At 47.5% G+C, this 23,320-nt stretch overlaps 1 protein-coding gene across 3 annotated transcripts in view; it reads right to left on the bottom strand.

The window, feature by feature from the left end:
- Nucleotides 1-23,320, bottom strand: part of Itgae (integrin subunit alpha E) — a 66,637-nt gene that overhangs the window by 25,976 nt on the left and 17,341 nt on the right. For 2 of the 3 annotated variants that reach the window (XM_048798403.1, XM_015505919.2), the window contains exons 2-16: nucleotides 19,171-19,291; nucleotides 10,722-10,804; nucleotides 9,434-9,501; nucleotides 8,939-9,056; nucleotides 8,566-8,709; nucleotides 8,046-8,161; nucleotides 7,335-7,486; nucleotides 6,333-6,486; nucleotides 5,275-5,425; nucleotides 4,741-4,808; nucleotides 3,723-3,858; nucleotides 3,194-3,336; nucleotides 2,768-2,908; nucleotides 1,913-2,137; nucleotides 731-861 (exon numbers count right to left, since the gene is read on the bottom strand). In XM_048798403.1, the coding sequence (XP_048654360.1) occupies nucleotides 731-861; nucleotides 1,913-2,137; nucleotides 2,768-2,908; nucleotides 3,194-3,336; nucleotides 3,723-3,858; nucleotides 4,741-4,808; nucleotides 5,275-5,425; nucleotides 6,333-6,486; nucleotides 7,335-7,486; nucleotides 8,046-8,161; nucleotides 8,566-8,709; nucleotides 8,939-9,056; nucleotides 9,434-9,501; nucleotides 10,722-10,804; nucleotides 19,171-19,291 (1,951 nt within the window). Of the gene's footprint in view, nucleotides 1-730; nucleotides 862-1,912; nucleotides 2,138-2,767; nucleotides 2,909-3,193; nucleotides 3,337-3,722; nucleotides 3,859-4,740; nucleotides 4,809-5,274; nucleotides 5,426-6,332; nucleotides 6,487-7,334; nucleotides 7,487-8,045; nucleotides 8,162-8,565; nucleotides 8,710-8,938; nucleotides 9,057-9,433; nucleotides 9,502-10,721; nucleotides 10,805-19,170; nucleotides 19,292-23,320 lie in introns of those variants that run through there. The other variant, XM_048798404.1, reaches the window with a different exon arrangement.

Raw genomic sequence — 23,320 nt, 5'->3', positions numbered from 1 at the left:
AGACCAAGGGCTACTCAGATTAGGTGGTCAGGGGTTGCCTCACAGATAAGGAGGCATTGAGATGGAGATCTGTTAATAAGGAAGAGCCAGCTCAGTGACGATCTGGGAAAAGAACATTCCAGGCAGAAAACAGCTACTGTGAAAAAGGCCTGTGGCAGAAATGAGTCTGATTTATTTGAGAAACACAAAGATCAGCATGACTGGTACATAATTAGTGAGACAGAGGGTAATAATGGGACATGGAATTGGAGGGATGGGCAGGATTGGGTCTCAGAGACCCCTGGAGACCATGGTGAGGAATTGGGGGGAGCCACTGAAGTGTCTTAGGCAGCAAAGTAAAGGGATGACCAGCTGCTGTTTGGAGAATGGAGAACAGGGAGAGGAAGCAGGGAAGACCGCCACACAGTGGTCCATGCAGTGAGAGATGATAGCACCTTATACCAGGAGGTGTTTCTATCAAGCTTGTTGATAGAAAGAAAAAGAGGAATCAACAGTGACTCCAAGGTTTTTGTCCTAGACTTTAGAGTGAATGATGGTGCCCTTCCCTAAGACTGGAAGCCTGAAGGAGGGGTGGACTTGGGGGAACAGTGTTTGAGAATAAGAGCTCCATTTTGGGATGTGTTCACTTTGAGATGCCGGTGAGCAGCAATCAAGTCTGGGCTTAATGAAGAGGACAGGGCAAATGGTTGAGGTGGGGCTTGGGACCCCAGAAGGCAGGGCAGACCCCTACCGCAGCACAACTGCCCGGCCCAAGGTGCCCACGGTGATGTCAGCGAGGCCATCGCCACTAAAATCTAAGCCACCAGCCACAGACGTGCCGAAGTAGCGGAGTCCCGGGGCCATAGCTGAGGCACTGATCCGCTGTGAAGAGAGAAATACAAGGTGTGGAATGGAGAAGGGGAATAGAAAAGGAGAAGTCCTCTCATGTTCTATTCCATTCAGCAGCATCACTACCTCTCTGCCCCAGGGAGTCCTCAATCTAGGAAAGGAAAGAGGGAACCAGGTTTCCTAGGGGAAATGGAATTTGAATGGCTCCTTGAAGAGCAGGTGGATCTTAACAGTGGAGATGGAGAGAAAAGAATGAGGGATCCAGAAAGAGCAGTTTCCAGGAAGCTGCCAAGGGCCAGTGAAGGAGGATGGGGGAGAGGGGCTAGGGGTGTCAGAAAAGCTTTTTTAAAGACGTGACATCAGGATTACATTTTAGAAATACCACAAAAGGCATGGGGTGGAGATGGGCAGGAGGCAGGAGCTACTAGGGTTTGAGCCCAGGGAAGGGATGATAAGATCTAGGCTGGGGTGATGGGGATGAAAATGAAGAACTAGATTTGGGAGAGAACTAGAATCATTAGGAGGTAGGGACTAACCCTACCACCTAAGGCACCAGTGTCAAAGTACCTGGGATTATGCCAGGTTTCTGGTATGGGGATGGAGGGGTATGAGGACCCAGGAGAGCCCTTGGTTGAACAGTGTGTGAGAGTGAAGCCTGGGGGTCATGAAGAGTGAGGTTCTCAGGAAGCCGTTAGAGATGGGGAAAGTGCCCATCAAAAATATAGCCTGACTGGCAGTGGAGCCTGGAGCCTGAGAGGAATTGGGTGAAGGACAAGAGCCAGACGAGGGACAGAGAGGAGGGAGGTACCTGAAGCAGGCCAATGGTCAGAAAAGGCAAAGAAGGAAGAAATACAAGTCAGGGAAGTAGACAGTGTCTCAATCTTTCTCCATCTAAAGGATCTGGGGGAAGCCCTGGTCTGAAGCCTCCTTCACCTGGCCTGGGTGGGTTCTCTCCTTCACTATGTACTCCCAACCACCAAGGCCAGTCCTGAACTTAGGAATGGGCCTGATTTAGGGCTCAGGTCATCCTACTGGGGGACTTCAGAGTCCCAGAGAAGAGGCAAGAGAGAGCCCCACAGGTTACCTGTGGTTTTTTGTCAGAGAGGCCATTCCAGTGTCCATTGTAGATGTACACACTGCCAAAGCTGGCACCATCATCTGCCTCAAAACCCTCCAAGGGAGCTCCGATGGCCACATCTGTGAACGTATCCTGGTTGATATCCCCCACAGTTGCCATGGCAAAGCCAAAGCGGGCATGGGTGAATCCAACAAGCCCACTCAGTGTGCACACCAAGGAGAAGGAACCATCCTGCAAAGCAAACCAGTAACTCAGCCCTCAAAAGAGGAATGAAGGATGTCTACCTCAGTGCCACCTGGCAGGGTGCTCACAGGGCCTCTTGATTCTGATTCTTCAGCAGCAGTCTGGACTTGGAAAAATGAGGGACCTTCTCAAGATCTCACAGTGAACCAGTGGTAAATTTGGGGTCCTCCTGTTTTGAAGTTCAGTACCTCAAGTCTGCCTCCTTCTATTCCCATGCAGAGGAGAACTGGATTGGCAGTTGGAAGGCCTGGATTCCAGTCACTCTCCCACCTACTTGCTAGATAACTTGAGCAAGTCTCAACATCACTGAGGCTCACTGAGCCTCAGCTTCCTTATCTGTAAAATAGGAATGACAGCTACTTCCTATAATTACTGTGAGAAACCAGGGAGATCATGGATGATCCTGTCAACTTGAAACTATGAGAGATGTTATCAGGATGTGAAAGTAGGGGATGGGGAGTAAAGCAGCTGCCCCAGCTGGCAGTCACTTACTCTGAACACCTCCCCATTACTACCCACTGCTACCAGGCAGAGCCAGGCCTCCCCAGCCTTTGCTACCTCTTGCCAGGCTGAGTAGCCACAGCCTCAGCAAGCTCATGGAGATGGAGACCCTCCCACCTGCTCATGCAGACGGTACATGTAAACTCTGCCTTCTTCTTTATGGATGTGGTAAAATGGAGCAGCCACCAGCAAGAAGTCCGTGGTCCCATCCATGTTGACGTCCACAGGGCACAGCTCAGATCCAAAGTAGGACCCCATCTACAGCCCAGGAGAAACTTAGCACTGGGGAAATGCTGGGGAGGTCCCTCGTCCACCCCTCAGCAAGGCTAGACTTCTGTATATGCTTTTCCCAGATCACCCAAATGCAGTTGTTCCAAATTAATTTGATAGTAACACAGGGGACTGGGTGGGTAGCCCAGTGCTCAACAATGGAGGATTCACCCTGCAGACACGTAGAGCCACCGAATCCTACCCAGGAGCCTGAGCTTTGCGCAAGCTGGGCCCATCCTTTCCCTAGGAGAAGGGGGCTTTCCAAGCAAGTACCTGCTCTCCCTCCAGGACCGGCACAAAGGTGGCCTCTCTGTTCTCCTTCTGGAGCTCAAACACGGCCCCACGCTGTTTGTACCGTGGAGCCCCGGCCACATAGAAGACACCACAAGTCTTGTGTAGCACTGCTACTGAGTAACCTGGAGCAGGGGAGTGAATGTAAACAGACTGTCCCCACCAATCCCTGGAGTCCCACCTACCCAGCCAGGCCTTCACAATCAGCGAGCATACTTATGCACAGTCACTGGTCACATAGGTGATACACACACATACACACACACACATAAGGGGTGAGGGGTGTGAGGCGCACCCACTGCTATTATTCATAGAGCAGTCTGGTCCTTCCCTAGGCAGTCACCCAAGGCTACTCTGCCTCAACCCACACTTCTAAACCTCAGGTTCCCTAAACAGGGCCCACCCCATGTGACCCAAGTAACCGATTAGTGCCCGCCCCCACCCTGACCAAGAATCATACTGTGTAGACAAGGGTGCCGCCTCAGAGTCCTAGTCTTGGCCCTGCCCTTACCCAGGTAGCCGTATTGCGCAACATTGGAATTTGCCGCTGTCTGATTCAGAAAGCGACCCCTGCGGCTCTGCGTATGGTAGAGCAATGCACCTCCAGACCAGTTAAAGGCCCCCACGGCTCCAAGCAGCACCTGTCCCTGCAGGAACAGGGACGGGACTAAATTAACAGGAGGAACACAAAGGCCAGTGCAGTGAACCTCCTCACTGGGACAAGGGGGACTGGTAGCATGCAATAATCTAGCCAGAGAGGCAGGCAGGAAAGTAAGATGGCAAATACTGGGTTTCTGCCTTGTATCTATGACTCTTTCAGGGCTGCTGTGTCTCCAGAAGCCCCCCCAGGGGCCCAGATGTTGAGCATTTTTAAAAAGTTATGATTGGTGGGCATGGCGGCTAATACCCATAATCCCAGTGACTCTGGGAGGTGGAGGCAAGTTTGAAGCCAGCCTCCACAACTTAGCAAGACCCCCTCCCAAAATAAAAAGCATTAGGGATAAAGCACCCTGGGCTCAATCCCCACTACCAAAAATAAGTCAATTAAATTAAATACAAAATATGATTGAGCAATAGAGTGCTTATATCCTCCTCAGTTTGCCCAGCCGGGGCCTGGCACTGGAGGCCCACTGTGTTTAGTGGATGTGAAATGAGCTAACTGCATGAGCTAACTGTGCCACCACCATGGGTGAGGATGGTGTCCCCACCATTTCTACATCTTTTATCTGTGGGAGAAGTAAGCAAGGGATTGGCTAGCCCACCTAGCCAAATCTTGGTTTATTTGCATGTCTAAAGGGAATAATTCAATCCCTGAACACACACAAAAAAATGATCTCCTGTAATAAATATGGCCATCCTTTGGTCTATCTCAGTAGTCCAGTGAAGGAGAGTGAGCAAAATTGTCCACCTTTATACTAAATGGCTCCTTCAGCAGCACCACCACAGGGCCTTGTACTGTGAGCTGGGAGCCTAAATTCCCTGGGTGTTGCTGAGGCCCATCATCTAAGGGCAAGCCCAGGGCCACGAACCTCATCCAGGATCTGGGCGCTAAAGCCAGTCTGTGCCAGTTGGTAGTGAAGGGCATCTCCAACTGTGCCTGGAAAACAAGAAACCCAGTTAGACACTGCTGTGACAGGGGAAGGGAGAGACCATGTCAGGGAATGGTCTGGCTTGGCCTCACCCCCACCCCCAGGAGGATGATGTTAAATATAATGGGGAGAGCATGGGACTGAGAATAGAGACCTGGGTCCTGCTTTAATGACTACTAGCTGAGTGGTTTGGGAAGCTCACTCCCTCTTTCTGGACCTCAGTGTTCCCATTCTGTGAGTTCCTGGGAAGTCATCCTTGTTTCTCCAGCACCAGTTCAGTTCATGGAGATTCTGGGAGTTGAGGAGGGCTGGGGATATTGTTGCCTTTTTAGAGATGAACACCTGAGGCTCAGGAAGTGTGGGAGAGGTCTGAGGTACCCCCAGGAAAGTGGAACAGAGCTGGGCTAGAACACAGGGTTTCTTGCTGAGTGCTGAGGGAGGCTGCCATAGGTTGGGGGTCCCTGGGGTCCTCACCTTCCATGTGAATGATGTTCTGCTGCAGTTTCCTCAGCAGCCCATTCAGTGCTGTGTAGTTGGTCACCTTGAAGGCATGGGTCTCTTTGGGATCTGAGGCAATCAGTTTCAGTTCCTTGTCGGTCCTATCATTCTTGAATGCATTTCCCACCTGCAAAGAGGCCCAGGCTCAGGAAGTTTTCTATCACTTATCTCCTTTCTGATCTCTCTTCTCCCACACATATACTGTGGACTGTGGGGGGGCACCCTAAACAGGAGCTATGCACACACCTCTGAGTAAAGTGGTACTGGACTGGTATTGCCCCTATTGCAATGCAAGTGCACTTGCCTCTGCTCGGATAGAAAGGTGCAGCTCTGGGACTGGGCATTGCCCAACTGGAGTGTGCTGCCTCCTTGTTCCTTTGTAATCCTACCCTTTGCCCTCTTTTGGATAGAATGTTCCATGGAAACTCCCCTTGTGTGTCCCCTATCTAAGAATAAAGAATTCCTGTGGCTCTCTCTCTCTTTCCACAGATCCCTAAGGTTGCAGAGTCCTCCCTGGATTTTGAAAAGGTACTTCTGTGTGCTTGCGTGCCTTCTTCACTGTTTTCTTAAGCAACTGAAGTAGTCAGATTTTGTGAAACCAGCATAGGTCACCAGCTTGGATAGATGGCAATACTGGACAAAAGTCCAGTTTTACCAAGCTGAATTTGTTTTCTTAAGATGCCAGGCTCCTTCTCATCTCAGTACATGCTGTTCCCTCTGCCTGCAGAGTGCTCCTCCCACACCCTAGGCCAGCTTCTCCTGTTGGTCCTCCAGGACATGGAGCCCCACCACTTCTTCCAGGAACCTTCTTGTGGGCTATCACCATCATACTCAGCCAGGGAGCTGTAACCATCACTGGGAAATAAGCCCTCTGTAGGAAGACCCAATGGGTCACAGCACATGGGACCAGGAGAAAATGAGTGTTGGAGAATAGAAAGCATTTGGGTACACTGTTTTCAGAAGCCCCTATCAGGGGCTCCTTCCCACTCAGGCTGTTCAGGGGAAAGGAATACCTCCTGGCTCCTGGCTCTTACCCCAATGGCAAAACGCTCAACACCCTTCATCTTGGGGGAGTTGATGACAGTTGTGAGGTTGAGGGGATCATCAAATATGTCACCATCAGTGAGCACCACCATGACCTTGGATGCCTTTTTTCTGGAGCCGTTCTTTGGGACGAAGATGTTGTCTCTAGGTAGGACAATCAATGAAGAGAACATTGTTAAAGGGATGACTGCACTCTGGGGGAGATGTTATTCACTGATCAGTTTTAGAATTGAGAAGTTTAATAAGCCCTCCCAAGTGGAGAACCAAGACCCAAAGAAGGGGGGTGATGTCCCTTATGCTACATAGCAAGGCACCTGCAACCATGTATCCTTGTTCCTCACCTACTTCTGTCAGAAAGGGGCTAGACAGCACTTGAATTTGTCCCTTTTATGCGTGTGCAGGAATAGTGTTGCTATTACATGGTAGACAGTACTTACAAAGCACTTATCATGTGCCAGGCACTGTTGTGAGCATTGTACGTGTTTTAATCCATTTAATCCTCACAAAATCCTATGAGGCAAGGACTATTATTATCCTCATGTTAAAAGTAAGGAAATTGGCTGGATGTGGTGGCACAAGCCCATAATCCCAACAACTCAGGAGGCTGAGGCAGAAGAATCACATCACAAGTTCAAGGCTAGCCTCAGCAATTAACAAGACCCTGACTCAAAAAAAAAAAAAAAAAAAGTGAGGACATTGAAGCACAGAAAGGTTAGGAGGCAACTTGCCCAAGGTCATATAAGTATAAGCTAGAGTTGAGATTTGAATCTGGGTAGCCTATCCACTGAACACTGTGCTCTACTATGTCTGTCTTATGGGAGGAAGTCCTTGGAAAGAGTTTTGGAAGATGGTCCTGGGATGTCATCCTACATTCCCTCAGCTAGGAAAGAATGAGAACCCCACTTCCTCTTCTCAGTTTTGTGCAGCCACCTTCTCTAGGCATGATGCTACACAGAGCCTCTGGTGGAGCTGCTAGTTGGCATCCTACTCACAGGACGTGCTGCATGGCTGATGCGGTCTTGGTAACATTCCCCACTTGAGTGACTTTCTGGACTCTGGCGAGGGAGGCCATCACATCCTGGCTGTCTCGAAGATCAAACTCAGTCTGGATCACAGCCCCATATTGCACCAGGGCAAAGCTGCACTGGAAGGGAGGGGTAAGGGGACGGAGGATGTTGGCAGGGTTGCCATGCACAAGGCCATCCCTATCCCTGAGGTGGCTCCCCCTGGAAACACTGGAAGAATCCTCTCATCCACCTTGTCCCCCTTCCCAGAAGGAGATTTTAATTACCAAGCAAGTAGGTATAGAGGAACATATGACGGTCATGAAACCCAGTGTATCAGATTTCTCCCTGAATTCATGTTCCTGTGTAGACCCCCTCCATATTGAGTTGGGATTGGTTGTGTGACTTGTTTTGACCAGTAGGACATCAGCAAATTCATGCATTGAGTCCTTCCTTCTTGGAATGTTACTGCCACAGAAATTTTGGGCTGAGCTTCTGAAGACACATGGCCCAGACAATCCAGGTCTGAGGCAGTCAGGCAACCAGGCAGACCCATAGAAGAACCACCCACCTGAGCCCAACACAAATATCTGACCCATAGAACTATGAGCAAATAAAATGGTGGTTGTTTTGAGGTCATTTTCTACATGGCAATAGATAAGTGGTAAACTCCATGAGATCGCTTTTAGGGACACCCACCTCAAAACACTTCTCATAGAAGTTCCTCATCATGTTGGAGATGAAGTCTTTGGCTCTCTGGAAATCTGGGGGATCAATGCTTCCTGAGCCATCCAAGATGATGGCAATCTCAGTACCTGGCCAAGACAATGCAGCAGGTCAGGTCAGATGTGGAGTGGGCATGAGATTAGGGGCAGGAGTGTGGGCATATGTCCTGCCCTGCAGGGCACACACCCCAAACAAGCCCTGAGGACTCAGCTCAGGAGTGAAGCTAGGGAACCTCCTGAGAGTGAAGCTCTTATCTCAGAGGCAAAGAGAGCTAGAACCTGCTCTGCTTCTGACTTGCTGTGTGAATCACTTCTGTTGCTCTCACTCTGGGCCTCAGTTTCCCCATCATAAGATGGAGGGAGAAAAGCTGACACTAGCCAAGTCTGTAGAGCACAGCCACTGCCCTCCATCTCCCAGACCTGGGCACATCTCACCCCAGGAGGCTGCTCGCCTGGGGATTGGCTCTGGGAGCCCCACATCTGCCTCTTCTTACCAGCTTCCTCTTCTTCTTCCTCCTCCTCTGCCTTCTCCAGGGCCCTGCGCCTCCTGGCTGTGTTTTTATCCTTCCTCCAGATGCCTCCTTTGTTTCCATAGCAGTCCCCTATGTCCACATGTTCTTCTGGATCCAGGATATTTTCTTTAAGAAACACACGAAAGAGCTCAGAATCAAAAGGCTCCATCTTCCCCTGAGGCAAGCTTATACTCAGCTCCGCCCTGATGATTCCTTTCACATAAGGTCCTGAGCCTGCCTTGTCCCACTCTTGGCCTCAGTGCTCCTCTGCCCCTGCTATGGCTGGTGCCTCTCATTGGAGAGTAGAGAGGATCTCTTTAAAGCTGCCCAAGGCTGGAGAGCATGCAATTTTTACCAAGGTCAGAGAAGGAGGCCTGAGCCTGGGAGCGCAAGTCAGGGGCCAGCAGGCTGCAGGTGCCTGTGAGTTCTGAGCTGAGGCTGTGGAGTTGCCGGGCCTGAACTTGAACACATATCTGGGGGGACGAGAAGAAAGGGAGAAGAAAGGTTGAGTGAGCCCCTGGTGTTCTAGTCATAGCCACACTATAATCCTCATGGTGGAACTCGGTGACTCAACCAGTCAGGTGTCATGGAGACAGCAAGCTCACCCCTCAACAGGGGAGGAGTTGGTGCTGAGGTTCAAGCTGAGGTTAGCACCAGGGTGGGTGTGCCAGGCCACATGGAATACCTGGGTCAGCCCTGGCATGAGCATAGTTAGTCAGAGTATGAACAGCCCAGGGAATGCACCAGGAAAACAGAACATCAGTCAGGACTGGTACAAGAGCAGAGTCGCTCACAGGGGTCAGCACCAGCCTCCTCAGGGCCCTGCATCCTCCCACTCATGCATACTCACCAAAACACCCTGGTGGTTCCGAACAACTGTCACTCCATGGTACCTTCCTTTTGGGATGGGGACATGCTCTGAAATAGTTCAACCAGGTAAGAAGGTAGAGATGCTGGGAGGCAATCCTACATCCAAGTTCCAAGGGCACAGGGCCATCTTTGTAAGGGACCCTGAGCAGTACCAAGAGGCTGGAATTGGGGTGGAGGGCTCTAAGGACAGGCCTGGACATATCCTGGATGCAATGCCTTTCCCTGGCCTCATTTACTACCTCCACAAATGCCCCTTGATGTCTGCTCTGTACCCAGCCTTGTGGCTGATGGGGATCCAAAAATGATTGTGACCTAGGGCTTTTCCTCAAGGGGCTCCTGGTCTGGAGTCCAGGTAAAAAAGCACTACTAGTGGGTATGTGCAGTACCAGGTGAGCGTGCAAGATGTTGTAGGACCACCTATGAGGGCCAGGGAAGCTTCCAACCTCAAAAACCCTGGAAATCTTACTGCCCCACGACCCCAGAGGCAGGAGTGGAAGCTCCTCCCTCCATCTCCCTGCTATGGCCTCAAGATACTCTTATTTTTGAGTCACAGAATCCCCCAGCCCTCCTGCTGGACTGTGAACTTATCTTGGCAGAGATTGAGTCTGTACAACTCAACACCTCTCCCAGAGACAATGATTCTACTTCAATGTCTGTCAGAGCCTGGGTGATGTAAATTGCATTGGGTGGGAAGGTAGATCTGGTTAATGAAGAATCACATTCCTTCCTTCCTTCACGCTTCATTTGAATAGCACTTACCACATATCCTATATGCCAGACCCCATGCTGGACCTTAAAGAAGGACATAGTGAGACCAGATGGGAGGGCTGAATTCCTTGGAGGTGTGAGGAATTGGGTTGGGTTGGGTTGGGTTGGGGTTTGGAATCAGCTAGAGTGGGGTTTGCATCTGTGGTACCACCAATGACAGAGGTGTCACTTTAGCCATACCGGCAACCAAAGAATTTAACTTCTGTGAACTGTAGCTTCCTCTCCTGTGAATGGCATGATTTGGAGGATTCAAAGTGAACGAGGCACTCAGCAGGGTACCAGGCATACTGTGCACACTCAGTAAATAGAGGACAGAATGCGGGAAGGTGGGCAGGTGATTGGGGCTGGGTGCAAAGGGGTCTGGGTGCCGGATGGGAGGTCACTGTGGAGATACTGGCCTGGATTAGGTGGAATTGGGATTGCAAGGGTTTGGGTTGGAATGAGTAGGACTCCTAGAAAAGGGGATCTGGGGAACATTACCTGGAGTTGGGTTGACTTACCTACTGGTTGGCAGACAATTTCATCCTGGCTGAGGGAACACTGATGTAGGGGTGCTGCTGTTCTAGGGCTGGTGATCAGGAGCCTGGAGGCAGGGTGGGCAGACAGCAAGGCTGAGCCAGCTAAGGACTCCCTTCTCTGACCAGGCATGGTCTTCCTGTTCCAGGTCCACAGCCTCCCTGTCCATCTGGCGATGGAGAAGGCCTAGACCCCAGGAGAAACAGGCAGAGTCCTAGCCTAGACATCAGCCTCTGCATTACAGAGAAGGTATTTTCTCAGCCTCTACTTCTGTTCAGCTCTGGGCAAGAAATGGTTAGATGTAGCCCCTCTCTGCCTGCTGTCCACCCTGACAGAGTTTCTGGTGATAGGTAAAGACCCAGTTCTCTCTTGGGAACTAAGTTGGTGATAGGGATGGGGATGGGGGTAGAAGGAGCCAGGAAGCCACCAGCAACACAGTTGGTTCTTTGGGGGGCACTGCTGGCTTCCTGGTTACCACTCAAGGGTAGTATTCAGAGACAGCATTTCCTGAGAAGAACATGCCAGTGCCCCTGTAGGTCAGTCAGCACTGGAGATGTAGGGGCCTGATGAAGCCATCCTCAGGAGATGTGATTCCTGGTTACATTTTTCCCCCACCCTAAGCAGACAGGGAGATGGCAGAGTCCAGTATCAGACTAAACCTTCTCACTTTCCATGTAGTCCAGGGGAAGGCTGGGTTTCCCTGAGACAGAGGGCGAGCACCTCAGGCTGAGGGCTGCAAGTCAGGGCTGGTGGGAAAGGGATCTGAGGAGGTGTGGCTTAGTAACAGTGATCCAACCAAGTTCAAAGTCTTCCTGTTGGGAGAAGTGGGAAACCATGGAGGACTTTATAAAGGGGAAGCACATGACTAGTCTGTGCTTTTGAAAGATCATGATATGCAGGGGACAGACTGAGAGCACAGGATGAGGAACAAAAGTGAGGTGCTGTCTCTACTTCCTCACCTCTTATCACAATACAAGGTTTTTATTATAAAATATATTCACAGATTTGCATGGTTTACAGAATAAGAAGTCTACATCTTTGCATGTGTCCCACCCCAGGTGAACCTACCAGGCTTACTTCTGCCTCTACTACACTTCTTGTCAAGGTTATCAGTATCTGGTGGATACTGTCCTCATCTTCCTTAACCTCTCAGCAGCCCAGGATGTAAGTGGCCCTCTCCTCTCTGATGCTCTTTCTTCCGATTTCCTTGCTCTCTCACTTCTCCTTCTGGAACTCCTTCACTGGCTTATTTGCCATCTGACCTCTAAATGTCACTTGTTCCTTGTCTTCCTAACCATCACACTCTCCATGGTGACCCCTTCCCAGCCCATGGCTTCAGTACTGAATCAATGCTCAAATTCACACTTTCACATCTGTGGCCTCAGCGTCCCTCCAGCAGACAGATGTTAGACCAGACAGCTGTGGCTCTGTGAGCAGAATAATGGCTTCCCAGATGTCCACATCCTAGTCCCCAGAATTTGTCCATATGCTAGTCACCAGAACTTGTGGATAGGTTTCCTTTCACAGTGATGGGGACTTTGCAGACATGATTAAATTAAGGATCTTTGAGATGGGGACATGTGATTAAATTAAGGATCTTGAGATGGGAAGATGATCCTGGATTATCCAGGTGGACATGGCTAATAGTTCTACTATTAGCCCTTTTAAGAAGGAAGCAGGAAACTCAGAGTCAGAGAAAGATCTGAAGGGCAGTGGGCCGCAGCCCACCACCCCAGACATGGCGGCTCCACTGGGTGGTATGTTTTATTCCTTCCTCTGTCTTGTGGGTTAGTGAATGGTATCTTTTTTTGTGCCCCTTGCTGCATTGTATGCTCATGGGAAATAGGCATTACTGCTCTGGAATATATAGGAATATGTATTTTGTACCCACTTTGTGTATATATATTACTCATTTTGTTTGTGGACCTATGACCTGTGATGACTAGCCTGAGGCCAGCATATCTCCCCTTGGTTGGAGTGTGTAGATCAAAACTTAAAAGTTATTTTTTACTCATAAGGGTTTTAACTTGGTCATTTCATGCCATTTAGAAGCTCTGATTGGCAGCTTTAGATTTCTTGATTAAAAACGTAAATAAATGCCCAGTGTGATGGCACACACCTGTAATCCCAGTGGCTCAGGAGGCTGAGGTAGGAGGATTGCAAGTTCAAAGCCAGCCTCATCAAAAGCCAGGTGCCGGGGCTGGGATTGTGGCTTAGCGGTAGAGCACTCGCCTAGCACAGGCGGGACCCCGGTTCGATCCTCAGCACCACATAAAAATAAAGGCATTGTGTTGTGTCCATCTACACCTAAAAAATAAAAGTTTAAAAAAAAAAACCCAGGTGCTAAGCAACTCAGTGAGATCTTGTCTCTAAATAAAATACAAAATAGGGCTGGGGACATGGCTCAAGATCAGAAACTATTCTACTTGGTGCTTAATGAAAATGTTTTGAATGAATGTATATACAAGTTATTGTCATTTCTTTATATTAATTCAGAAGTTATCTGTCAAATAAATATTGATTTTTCAATATTGAAAAAAAAAAGGTCTGAATATGTGATATTACAGGATGTAAGGCGGACGAAAGGGACCATGAACCAAGGATATGGGTAGTGTCTAGAAGCTATACAAGGCAAGAAAACACTTCCTAAACCTTCCAGAGGGAATGTGGCCCTGTTGACATCTTGATTTTAGCCCATTAGGACCTGTGTCAGATTTATGACCTCCAGAACTAATTGACCCTCAATGGAACCTGCTAGTTCCCCTGTATCTGGATCCATACAGGCCACCAACTGCCTGAGACCAGCGCAGCCAAACTAGCAGGTTCCATTTAGAAAAATAAAGACTCACATATGCAGATTTTTGAAGATAACAGCTGGGATTGGGTGGAACACTGCTTTCTGATGGAAAAGCAGGTCTAAAGAATTATGCCAGCAATCTTTATTATATTTGTCTCATAGATTAAAGACTATGCAAGCATTATTCTTTGTATTCATGAAAGTTACAGAGTTAGCAACATTATGCAGTTTATTCCTCAGTTACATTTTACAGTTGCAATGTGCAATGTTAGGAGATTGTACAGCTCTCAAGAAAGTCCATTGTTTAAAGTTACTGTTATGCAGGCAGGTTCAGGAGCAACAGAGCTGGTGAAACATTGTGGTTGTCTAGCAAAAGAGTTCCTTTATTCTCAGGAGTTGTGTGCCTGAGATCAAGGTCCAGGCTGATAAGACTGTAGAACAGGGCCTCCTCATGGAGGGCATTACCATAGAAACTAGGCATCCTGTACCTTTTCACAGAAACTTCCCCAGGCACCAAGCATGTCACAGCCATGAAATCATCAGGGACCTCAATTTCAGACACTGCTCTCCCATTCACTATCACCGCTCTCTACACCCACACACTTTTAAAAATGGTCAAAACCTCTAGCACAGCCCACAGGCTTTGCAGTCTAGACCCTCCCTGCCTTCCGGGCCTCCCCTGTCCCCTAGACAGCCTCTGGTCCTTTCCTGCCTCAGGCCCATTGCCTTGCTATTCCCTCTGCCCAGAACCTTCCACTCTTCACCAGTTTGGTTCTTTCTCATTCCTGTGCCTTGCTTAATGGTCTCTCCTCATAAATGTTTTCTCTAGCCAGCCCCACCTCACAGCCCTGTTAACTGCTACATTACCCCATTTTATTTCCTCCTCAGAACCTGTTGCCACCTAATCGTATCTGGTTTACTTGATTACCTGTTTATTCTGTGTTTCCCCACTAACCAGTGAGTTCCCTAAGGATTGTCTCTAACTCATTCACCTTGTAATTCCCAAGGCCTGACACAGAGCAGGGGCTCAGTAGATCTTTGTTGAATGACATGAATGACAGCCCAGGCAACAGCAGAGGGGGAGGAAGGCCGGGTGCAGCTGAGCCCCCAAATTAGGTCACCCTCAGCAGCCCTGCTGCTCTCCTCAGACTTCTCCCCAGCCTAAGCCTCAGCCCTGGCCCAGTACTTTTTCCCCTGCTCCCCACAACAGGTGGGTTCAGAACATGGGCCACATACAGCCCTGGACCAGTTGAGCTCTCTCCTCTTCAGGCCTTGGCCAAACTGTTTTCTCTGCCTTCCACTTCCTTCTCCTGCAGAAGAATTACCCAGACACCAGTTACTTAGGAAGCCCTCCTAAAAGAAGGTGAAACTTGATCCCCTCCAAGGCCAGTAGGTAGCCCTGACTACTAGCCTCCCTTCTCATTCCTGTCCTCTGTTCCCATTTAAACTGAGTTCCCAAGAGACTACCATGTACAGCTATGCAAGCTGCACACTGCAGATCCCAAAGATTGCCATTTCTATCACAGTCATTCAATAGCATGATTTGGGGCCCAGTCTGAGCTGCCTCTGCTCCCCATCCCATTTTTCCCCCATGACCAGTGATCCCCAGTGACTGATAAATCCACTAAACACTGACTGACCAGCAGTGACAGAGGATCAGCCATCCACTAACAGCTACAGGGACCCTATTCCATTGAGGGCTGGCTATAGCCCCGGCACCCCTTGTCTATCTCCTGCCTTCTTGCATATCTAACCTATCTTTCTTGGAGTCCGTTTCCAAGTCTCTCGGGCAGGGGGGAGGCCTGCTCTATGTCCCACTCCATATCCCTTGCAGCAGCCGAAGCCCAGGGTGCTGCCAGCCCTGGTCTGTTATATTTTAGAGAGAAACAGTGTGAGGGAGTTGGTGGTAGGTGGTAAAATTTTGTTTAGGTAAAATTGACTTTTAGGTAAACATAGACTTTTAATTCATTTGGTAGTAGGGCAAGCACAGAAAAAAAACCAGTGATCATCATGGGGGAAAGACGTGCAAAAGGCAGGATGAGGCAGCCTGTTTTATATGGCCCAACTGGCCAACCAGTGCATTTCCTGCCCGTGGTCTTGTGGACTATCATCTGTGGCAGGAACTCAGAAGTGCCTCTACCACATCCTCCTCCCCAGCATGTGAAACCCCGTGAGCCCCCTCTGCTTAAGCAGGTGTTCTGGGAGGTTTCATGAGCCCCACTGAGTTCTCCCCCACCCCTGAGCAAGCTTTGAGCCCTCTGTACCAGGAACTTCAAACAGACATCCCTCATCTACATGGGCCTTTGGGGTTCTGGGGCAGGGAACATTCTGGGAAGGATCCACTGGAGTAGTAATAGGTGAACAGGAGATGGTCACAGATAACTTGGACTTTGATGCATTACAAACAGTTTGGAAAACTCAGTGCTGAATTAATGCATATCCATGGTCCAGCAATACTACTCATGGGCCCAATGAAAATAAGTACACCCATCCGTCAAATGGAAGTATGCAAGGAAACTACCCACATGCCCACCATTAGTACTGTTCACACAATGGAAAAATCTAGCAAAGGGTATGAGAGTTATAGCCACAGGCAATACCATGAATGAGATTCACAGACCTTATGCTGAGTGAGAGGAGCCAGACAGAGCACATATTGTATGCTTCATTTATATCAAGTTCAAAACCAGGCAGAACTAAACTACAGAGACAAGAGTCAGGAGGAGGCTACTATTGGCAGGGGATATGTCTCTAATTGACCATGGGGCTTCCAGAGGTTTCTACAGGCTGCTACAGTCCTTTAGGTCTGGACTTTACTTGCATAGGCAGCTTAGCAGGATGAGCTTGCATGCTTTTGATGTGTGCATTTTTTTTGCACATGGCATATGTCAATCAAATTTCACCTAAACAAAACACCGTAAACATAGGCTTTTAATTCATTTTCCCACAGCCCAAATCTCCCTGATAATCTTCTCACTATCCATCCCTGCTTACTACCCTTCTAGCTCCTTCAAACCCTCTGTGCCTGGTGACAAAGCACCACCCACCTCTCCCATCAGATTCTCCTCACTCTCAGCCTCAGCCACATGAAGTTTTCTCAGTCCTTCATCTTGCTCAGGCTGTTCTTTTTGACTGAACTTTCCTTTTCCATCCTTTCTCACACAAACTTCTACTCATCTCCTGAGTTCTGTTGTACGTACTGAAGAACACAGCTGTCTCTATGTTCCTGGGTACCCTTGATGCCCCCACCAGAGCTGTCATTATCTTTGCCATTGTCCAACTTGTCTGTTTTCCTCAGGAGCCTGGTAGCCCCATGAGAACAGTGGCCATGTCTCCACTATCTCATCCCCCTATGCTGACCCTGAATATAGATCCTTGCTGAAGGAGTGAATAAATAAAAGAATGAATGGCACCTTCCTTTATCACTTAAACCTACTGATTAAATCCACCAAGCAAGCCTCAGGCCCAGCTCCAGGCTCAAGCCCAGCCCTTAACATCATAGTTTTATTATTATAGGAATGGAGGTTGGACCAGCATAGAAAAAGTTTAATTTATGGTAATGATTTTATGATTTATAAGCCATTCTTACCAAAATAGACATGGACTATTTCTAATTTTAATATTGATATTGCAGTTAAAGTTCTTGGTTATAAACAACAGAAACTCACTATTAACAACATAAGCAAGATTACACCAGACTGTTCACTGTACAAAGAAACTAGGGACCAGAAAGGGACCAAGCCTACCTGATTGTCAGGGTCATAGCCCATGTCCCAGGGCCTATGAGGCTGCTATAGGAGCTTCTACTGCCCACTCAACCTCTACCAAGCAGAGCTGCTCTATTCTGCAGAACCCTGAGTGCCTCACATGGCTCTAGCCAAAATCTGTCTAGACCATAGGCTTGTATGAGCTAGGTTTAAAGCCAACACTTGACCAATGACTAGAAACTAAATGGTGAAAGTGGACAGAAAGAAGAAGCCTGGGGCTGGACCTAAGCCTGGCTTCGTGGTAGGACAAGCACAGAAAAAACCAATAATCATTATGGGGAAAAAGAAAAGTGGGGGGAGGCAAGAAAGGACTGCTTTAAAAATAGATTAGAAAGACACAACAACAATATGAATCACAACCAGATCCTGCTTTAAAACAACACAGCTATAAAAGCCATTTTGGTGACAACAGGAAGCTTCTCTTAAATATAGATATAGTCCTACCCTAGCATACCATCATTATCACCACATAATAGAAGACATATTTGACCTATTTATGCCCTGCCAACATGTAAGCTCCCCAAGCCTTGGGGGTTTTGTTTGCTGTGCTCACTGCATCCCTCAGGCTTGGCACATTAGTAAGTGTCCAACAGATATTTGTTGAGTAAATGACTATTGCGTATTTAATTCCACAACCTGCCCTTTGTCATCTCACAGTATGTCTTGAGGTTGATCTGCATTAATCACCAAAGTACTAGTTTCACTCATTTAACCTGCTTTTAGAACTGCTTCACATAATACATATATTATTTTTCCATTTTCCCAGTGCTGAACCTGTCTAGTCTTTCACTATTACTAGCAATGTACAATCAACAATTTGTAAGAGCTGGGGGTCTAGCTGAGCAGTAGAACATTTACAAGGCCCTGGGTTCAATCTCCAGCACTCTGAGCCTGTACACGCACACACACACACACACACACATACACACAATGGGCTAGGGACATAGCTCAGTGGCAGAGCATGTACTTAGAATGTATGAGGCGCTGGGTTTAATTCCAAGAACCACATTAAAAATGTGTGTGTGTGTGTGTGTGTGTGTAAATTTTTTTTTAATGGGAGTGTCTCTAAGGTTGGTATCTGGGGTACAACTGCTGAGTCAAAGGCTACGTGCATCCCTGATTTTACCAGATATGGCAAAATTGCTCTCCAAGGTGGTGAAACCAAGGTACACCCCCCTACAACCCTGTTTCACCACATCCTTACTGCACAGTGCTGTCAGATTTTTTTCTTGTCTTTTTTTCTGGTACTGGGGATTGAACCCAGGGAGCATTATCACTGAGTTACATCCCCAGTCCTTTTATTATTTTATTTTGAGACAGGGTCTTTCCAAGTTGCAGAGGCTGGCTTCAAACTTTCAATCTTCCTGGCAGCCTCCCCAGTTGCTGGGATTATAGTAGAGATGTGACACTGGGTCCAGCACATCATAGCCTGCCTCTTAATCACTAGTTCTTGGGCCTCATAGTTTCAGTTTTTTTCTTTTTTTTTTTAAACGTTTTTTGGTGGCCTTCCAAATTTTCTATGTTGAGCACATGTTACTTTTTAATATACTAAATTGTCTATGTTGAACACATGTTGCTTTTATAAGAAACAAAAGAGCCATCATGAACTTTATTCTAAAATAGTTTTTAAGTTCCCCTCCCCCAAGCAGTGGAGCAGAAAGAAGACTGAAAGAGGAGAGGGATGGGGGCTCTATGGACTCTACAGACCAGCTTTGGGCCCAGGCTTCTCCTGCACCTTTTGTTTCTGCTGAGTATCTTTCCGAAAGTGAAGGGAGTTTCTGTCCAGACTACAGGGGTGAGGTGTTGACACCATCTTGGGATGCCTCTCAGGCTCCCCAGAAACCCACCAATCTTCACCCTTCTACTCACCAGGTCCGGTTGGTGCTAGGGTCTTGGTGCAGAAGGGAGCTGAGCACGAAATGTGAGTCTCCTTCAGCTGTGATCCAGGGCCGGGTCACATCCACATTGAAGGCCTCCAGGAGAACCTGGCCTATGGGGATAAGAGGAACATTTGATGAAGGAGTCTGGGCCTTTACCACCCATTATTTCATCAGATCCTGTGGTGTCATTATCCCCCCTTTCATAGATGAGAAAAGTGAGCCCCCTACCCCCATGTTTTTCCCCCCATGGGAGTAAGACTAGAGGAAGGTAGCATCTGACCAAGAGCCTCTGATCCCCTTTTATTTTTCCTTGTTTGAATCTTAATATGACAAATCAACCGTTAAAAGACATTTTAAGACAGGGAAATTTTTATGTGGCCAGCATATTAGATGATACCAAAGAATTATCATTAATTTTATTAGTTGATGAGAACACTATGTGTAAGAAAACATGCTCTTCTTCATAAATGCAGTGAGGGGTGAAATGACATTACTACATTTCATTTGTGATTTGCTCTAAAGTAATGCTCCTGAACCATTAACGTGTGAATGAATCATTTGAGAATCTCATTAAATTGAAGATTCTGACTGAGGAGGTCAGGGAGCAGGGCTGAGATTCTGTTCTAAAAAGCTCATCAGTGACGCCAATGCTGCTACTGGTCCTCAGACCCCATTTTGAGTTGAAAGTTTTCAAAATATTTTGGAAAATGAAACAAAAAAAAGGAGATGGGGCAAAATAAATGCAGAAAGTATGGTGAAATGTTGATAATGGTGTCATCTAGGAGATGAATGTATTGGGTTTCTTACAGTTGTCTTGTTTGTGTTCACACAGGCTTAAGATTTTGTTACTGAAAATCTTTTAAGGATTGGAGTGGCAATCTTTTAAAGGGTTCTGAGGGCTGGTCTGGATTTCTTATCACTCAATTTCCAGTTCCTCTCCCTAAGAAGAAATAAAGTAGTGAGAAGATAGAGGGAAAAACTCAGTTTCTCCTACATTCTCACTACTCAAAATACTTCTGTGACCCCAGATGCATGGGAGTTTTCCCATACACACCAAACAAAAGTCCCTCAGCAATGGATACCAACTGGATGACCTCTAATTTAGGTTAATTCTGATACCCTCTACTGGGAGACCATGTCAGATCCCACAAGATGAGGGCTCAGTTCCACAAGACTGTCCCACCCTCCACCATGCTTCTGATCCCAACAGTGAGCCCCAAGTTGTTTTTACCTGTGCTTCTGACCAACTGGATCTAAATCTGCATTCCATCACCCCCTCCTTGGGTTCAATTAATTTCCTAGAGTGGTTCACAGAACTCAGGGAAACAGGTAAATTTCTTGGTTTATCATAAAAGATATTATAAAACACATGGAGAAAGAGATGCATAGAGCCAGGTATGGGGGAAGGGGTGTGGACCTCCCAAGCCCTCTCTAGTTGCACCACCACCAGGAACCTTCTTGTATTCCACTACCTGGAAGCTTTCTGAACCCTGTCCTTCTGGAGTTTATGACATGATTGATGACATCATCCGTCAGTGGTAGTCAACTTCACAACTTAGTCCCTCTCTCTCTTCTCGGGGATTGGAGGTAGGGCTGAAAGTCCCAATCCTCCAATCCTGCCTCCATCTTTCCCAAGAACAGCTCCAACCTGCTGCCTAGGGGCTGCCATCAGCCATGCATAGAAAGCCATGTATCACTTTGGAGAGTCCAAGGACTTTAGGATTTGTATGACAGGAAATGAGAAACAAAGACTAAATATATATTTGCCAATATCACAGTAGGCATCTATATTCTATTTCTTTTTCTTTATACTTCTACCTTGCCCAGAAAATTTTGTACTGGCTCATAAAAATATATAATATGGTAAAATAAAAGTCACAATTATGGGGCAGGCAAAAAAAAGACAGAATAGAAATAGTGGTTTAAGAAAAGGAAAGAAGGGCTGGGGATGTGGCTCAAGCGGTAACGTGCTTGCCTGGCATGCGCGGGGCGCTGGGTTCGATCCTCAGCACCACATAAAAATAAAATAAAGATGTTGTGTCCACCGAAAACTAAAAAATAAATATTAAAAAAAAGAAAGAAAAGGAAAGAATCTGCCTAGTGCAGTGGCACACGCCCATAATCCCAGCAGCTTGGGAGACTGAGGCAGGAGGATCGCAAGTTCAAAGCCAGCCTCAGCATAAGCAAGGTGCTAAACAACTCAGTGAGACCCTTTCTCTAAATAAAATACAAAATAGGGCTGGGGATGTGGCTCAGTGGTGGAGTGCCCCTGCATTCAATCCCCAGTACCAAAACAAAAAAGAAACAAACAAAAAGAATCTAATCAGACAGGAAGGCGGTCAACTGACATCTTATATACATATCGACCAATGCTGGCACTTTCTGTGATGACCCCACTTTTTGCTGTAAACACAGCACTAGCACTCAAGAGAAGCTTAATAAAATTATTCATTGGATAAATTCATACATGAATGAAATAAGCTTTCTTGAAGCCAACATAAAGATGAAAACGATCAGTCAGCATCATTCACAGTGTCCACAAAATTGGAGAAAGAAATTGTTCTGGTGAAGCACAACTAGTCCTGTTATTCAAGCCAGAAAATATTTCCCTGGATTTCTTCTTAGTGAGAACACTGAACAGACCCCAAATCTCATTTCCCAGAGCTGCGATTCATGCTCTCCCTTCCATTGCCCCAAAGTAGAACATAACATACCTATTTGGGGGTCAGGGATACCTTTGAGAATCTGAGGCAAGCATCAGAGCCCTTCCCATCCCCTTATGTAGAACAAAGGGCTCAAGACATACCCCCCCCCAAGATATAACTGGAGGAGACAAGAAAGTGTCACCCCTAAATTTATTTCTTTGGCATAGTTTGAGCTGGTTATTCTGAAAAAAATTGAGGAGTAATTCTGAAAAGCTGTCCTGTTGTAAGAGAAATTTTATTCATAAAGGAAACCTAACTGGGTGTGGTGGCACACACCTGGAATCCCAAAAACCAGGAGGCTGAAGCAGGAGGACCTCAAGTTCGAGGCCTCAGTAACTTAGCAAGACTCTCAGCAATGCAGTGAGCCCTATCTCAAAAAATAATAAAAGGGCTGGGGATATAGCTCAGTGGTAAAATACCTCTGGGTTCAATCCCCAGTGTCTGTCTGTCTGTCTCTCTCTCTCTCTCTCTCTCTTTCTCACAAACACACACACACACACACACACACACACACATACACATACACACACACACACACACTAGTAATCTACAGGAAGAGATTACTTTCATTACCTGAGAGATATTATCTGTATACCAAGATGAACTTTATTCACTACTCAGTTCCTCCCGGACCCTCCCACAAAGCATGTCTCCACCCCCAAAATTCCTAAGCCCCTATTTCTTTCTGTAGCTCAGGATGCTACTCACCTGACACTGCTTCTGATCCTTTTTATCTGTTTTCTCTTGTTAAGCTGCCCTATGTCAGTTCAATTGGTAGCCCAAAGAACCCAGAAGGCTGAAGGGAAGTCATTCTTCCCTTGCCCAGTAAAATATCTTCCCTTAGCTGGAAGTGCTCTTCCCTCAGACTGCTTCCCCAGGTGGCTTCCTCCTCATTCTCATTGCTCACCTCCTGGCACAGGGCTTTCTTGCTTTCAAACTCCAGTGGGCCACTCTATTCCCCACAAGCACTGACCATTTACCATAATCTGGATTGACTTTGCTCTTCTCTTGTTTACTTATTATTTTGAGTGTCTCCTCCCCAGACAATGACTTCCACAAGGGCAAAGATATGCAACTGCCTGGCTCACCGTGCTCTCCCAGGGCCTGGCTCAGTGGTCTACACTTGGTTGGCCTGGATGAGTGGACCCCTGAAACCTACTTGTAGACCCTCAGGGTTCCAGGCCAAGAACTCCCAGGTCAGGAAGAGGGTGGCACTGTCCTCCAGAGCTTAGAGGGAAGATGTCTGGTAGGGGTTGGGACAGTCTCCTTGGCCTCTTTCAGGTGGAGCACTGTGTTATATATGGGAATTCCCAGCTTGCTACAAGTGTGAGTGCAGGGCCTCCCCTGTTCCTTTACTGTCTACAACTGAGACCCGAATTGAGAATAGTCCAGTGTGTCACTTGGGCATCTGAGGCACCCCGCCTAGTGTATTCT

Source organism: Marmota marmota, unplaced genomic scaffold (assembly GCF_001458135.2).
Source record: "Marmota marmota marmota unplaced genomic scaffold, marMar, whole genome shotgun sequence".
Taxonomy (NCBI): Eukaryota; Metazoa; Chordata; class Mammalia; order Rodentia; family Sciuridae; genus Marmota; species Marmota marmota.
This window is presented reverse-complemented; position numbering and strand designations above follow the sequence as displayed.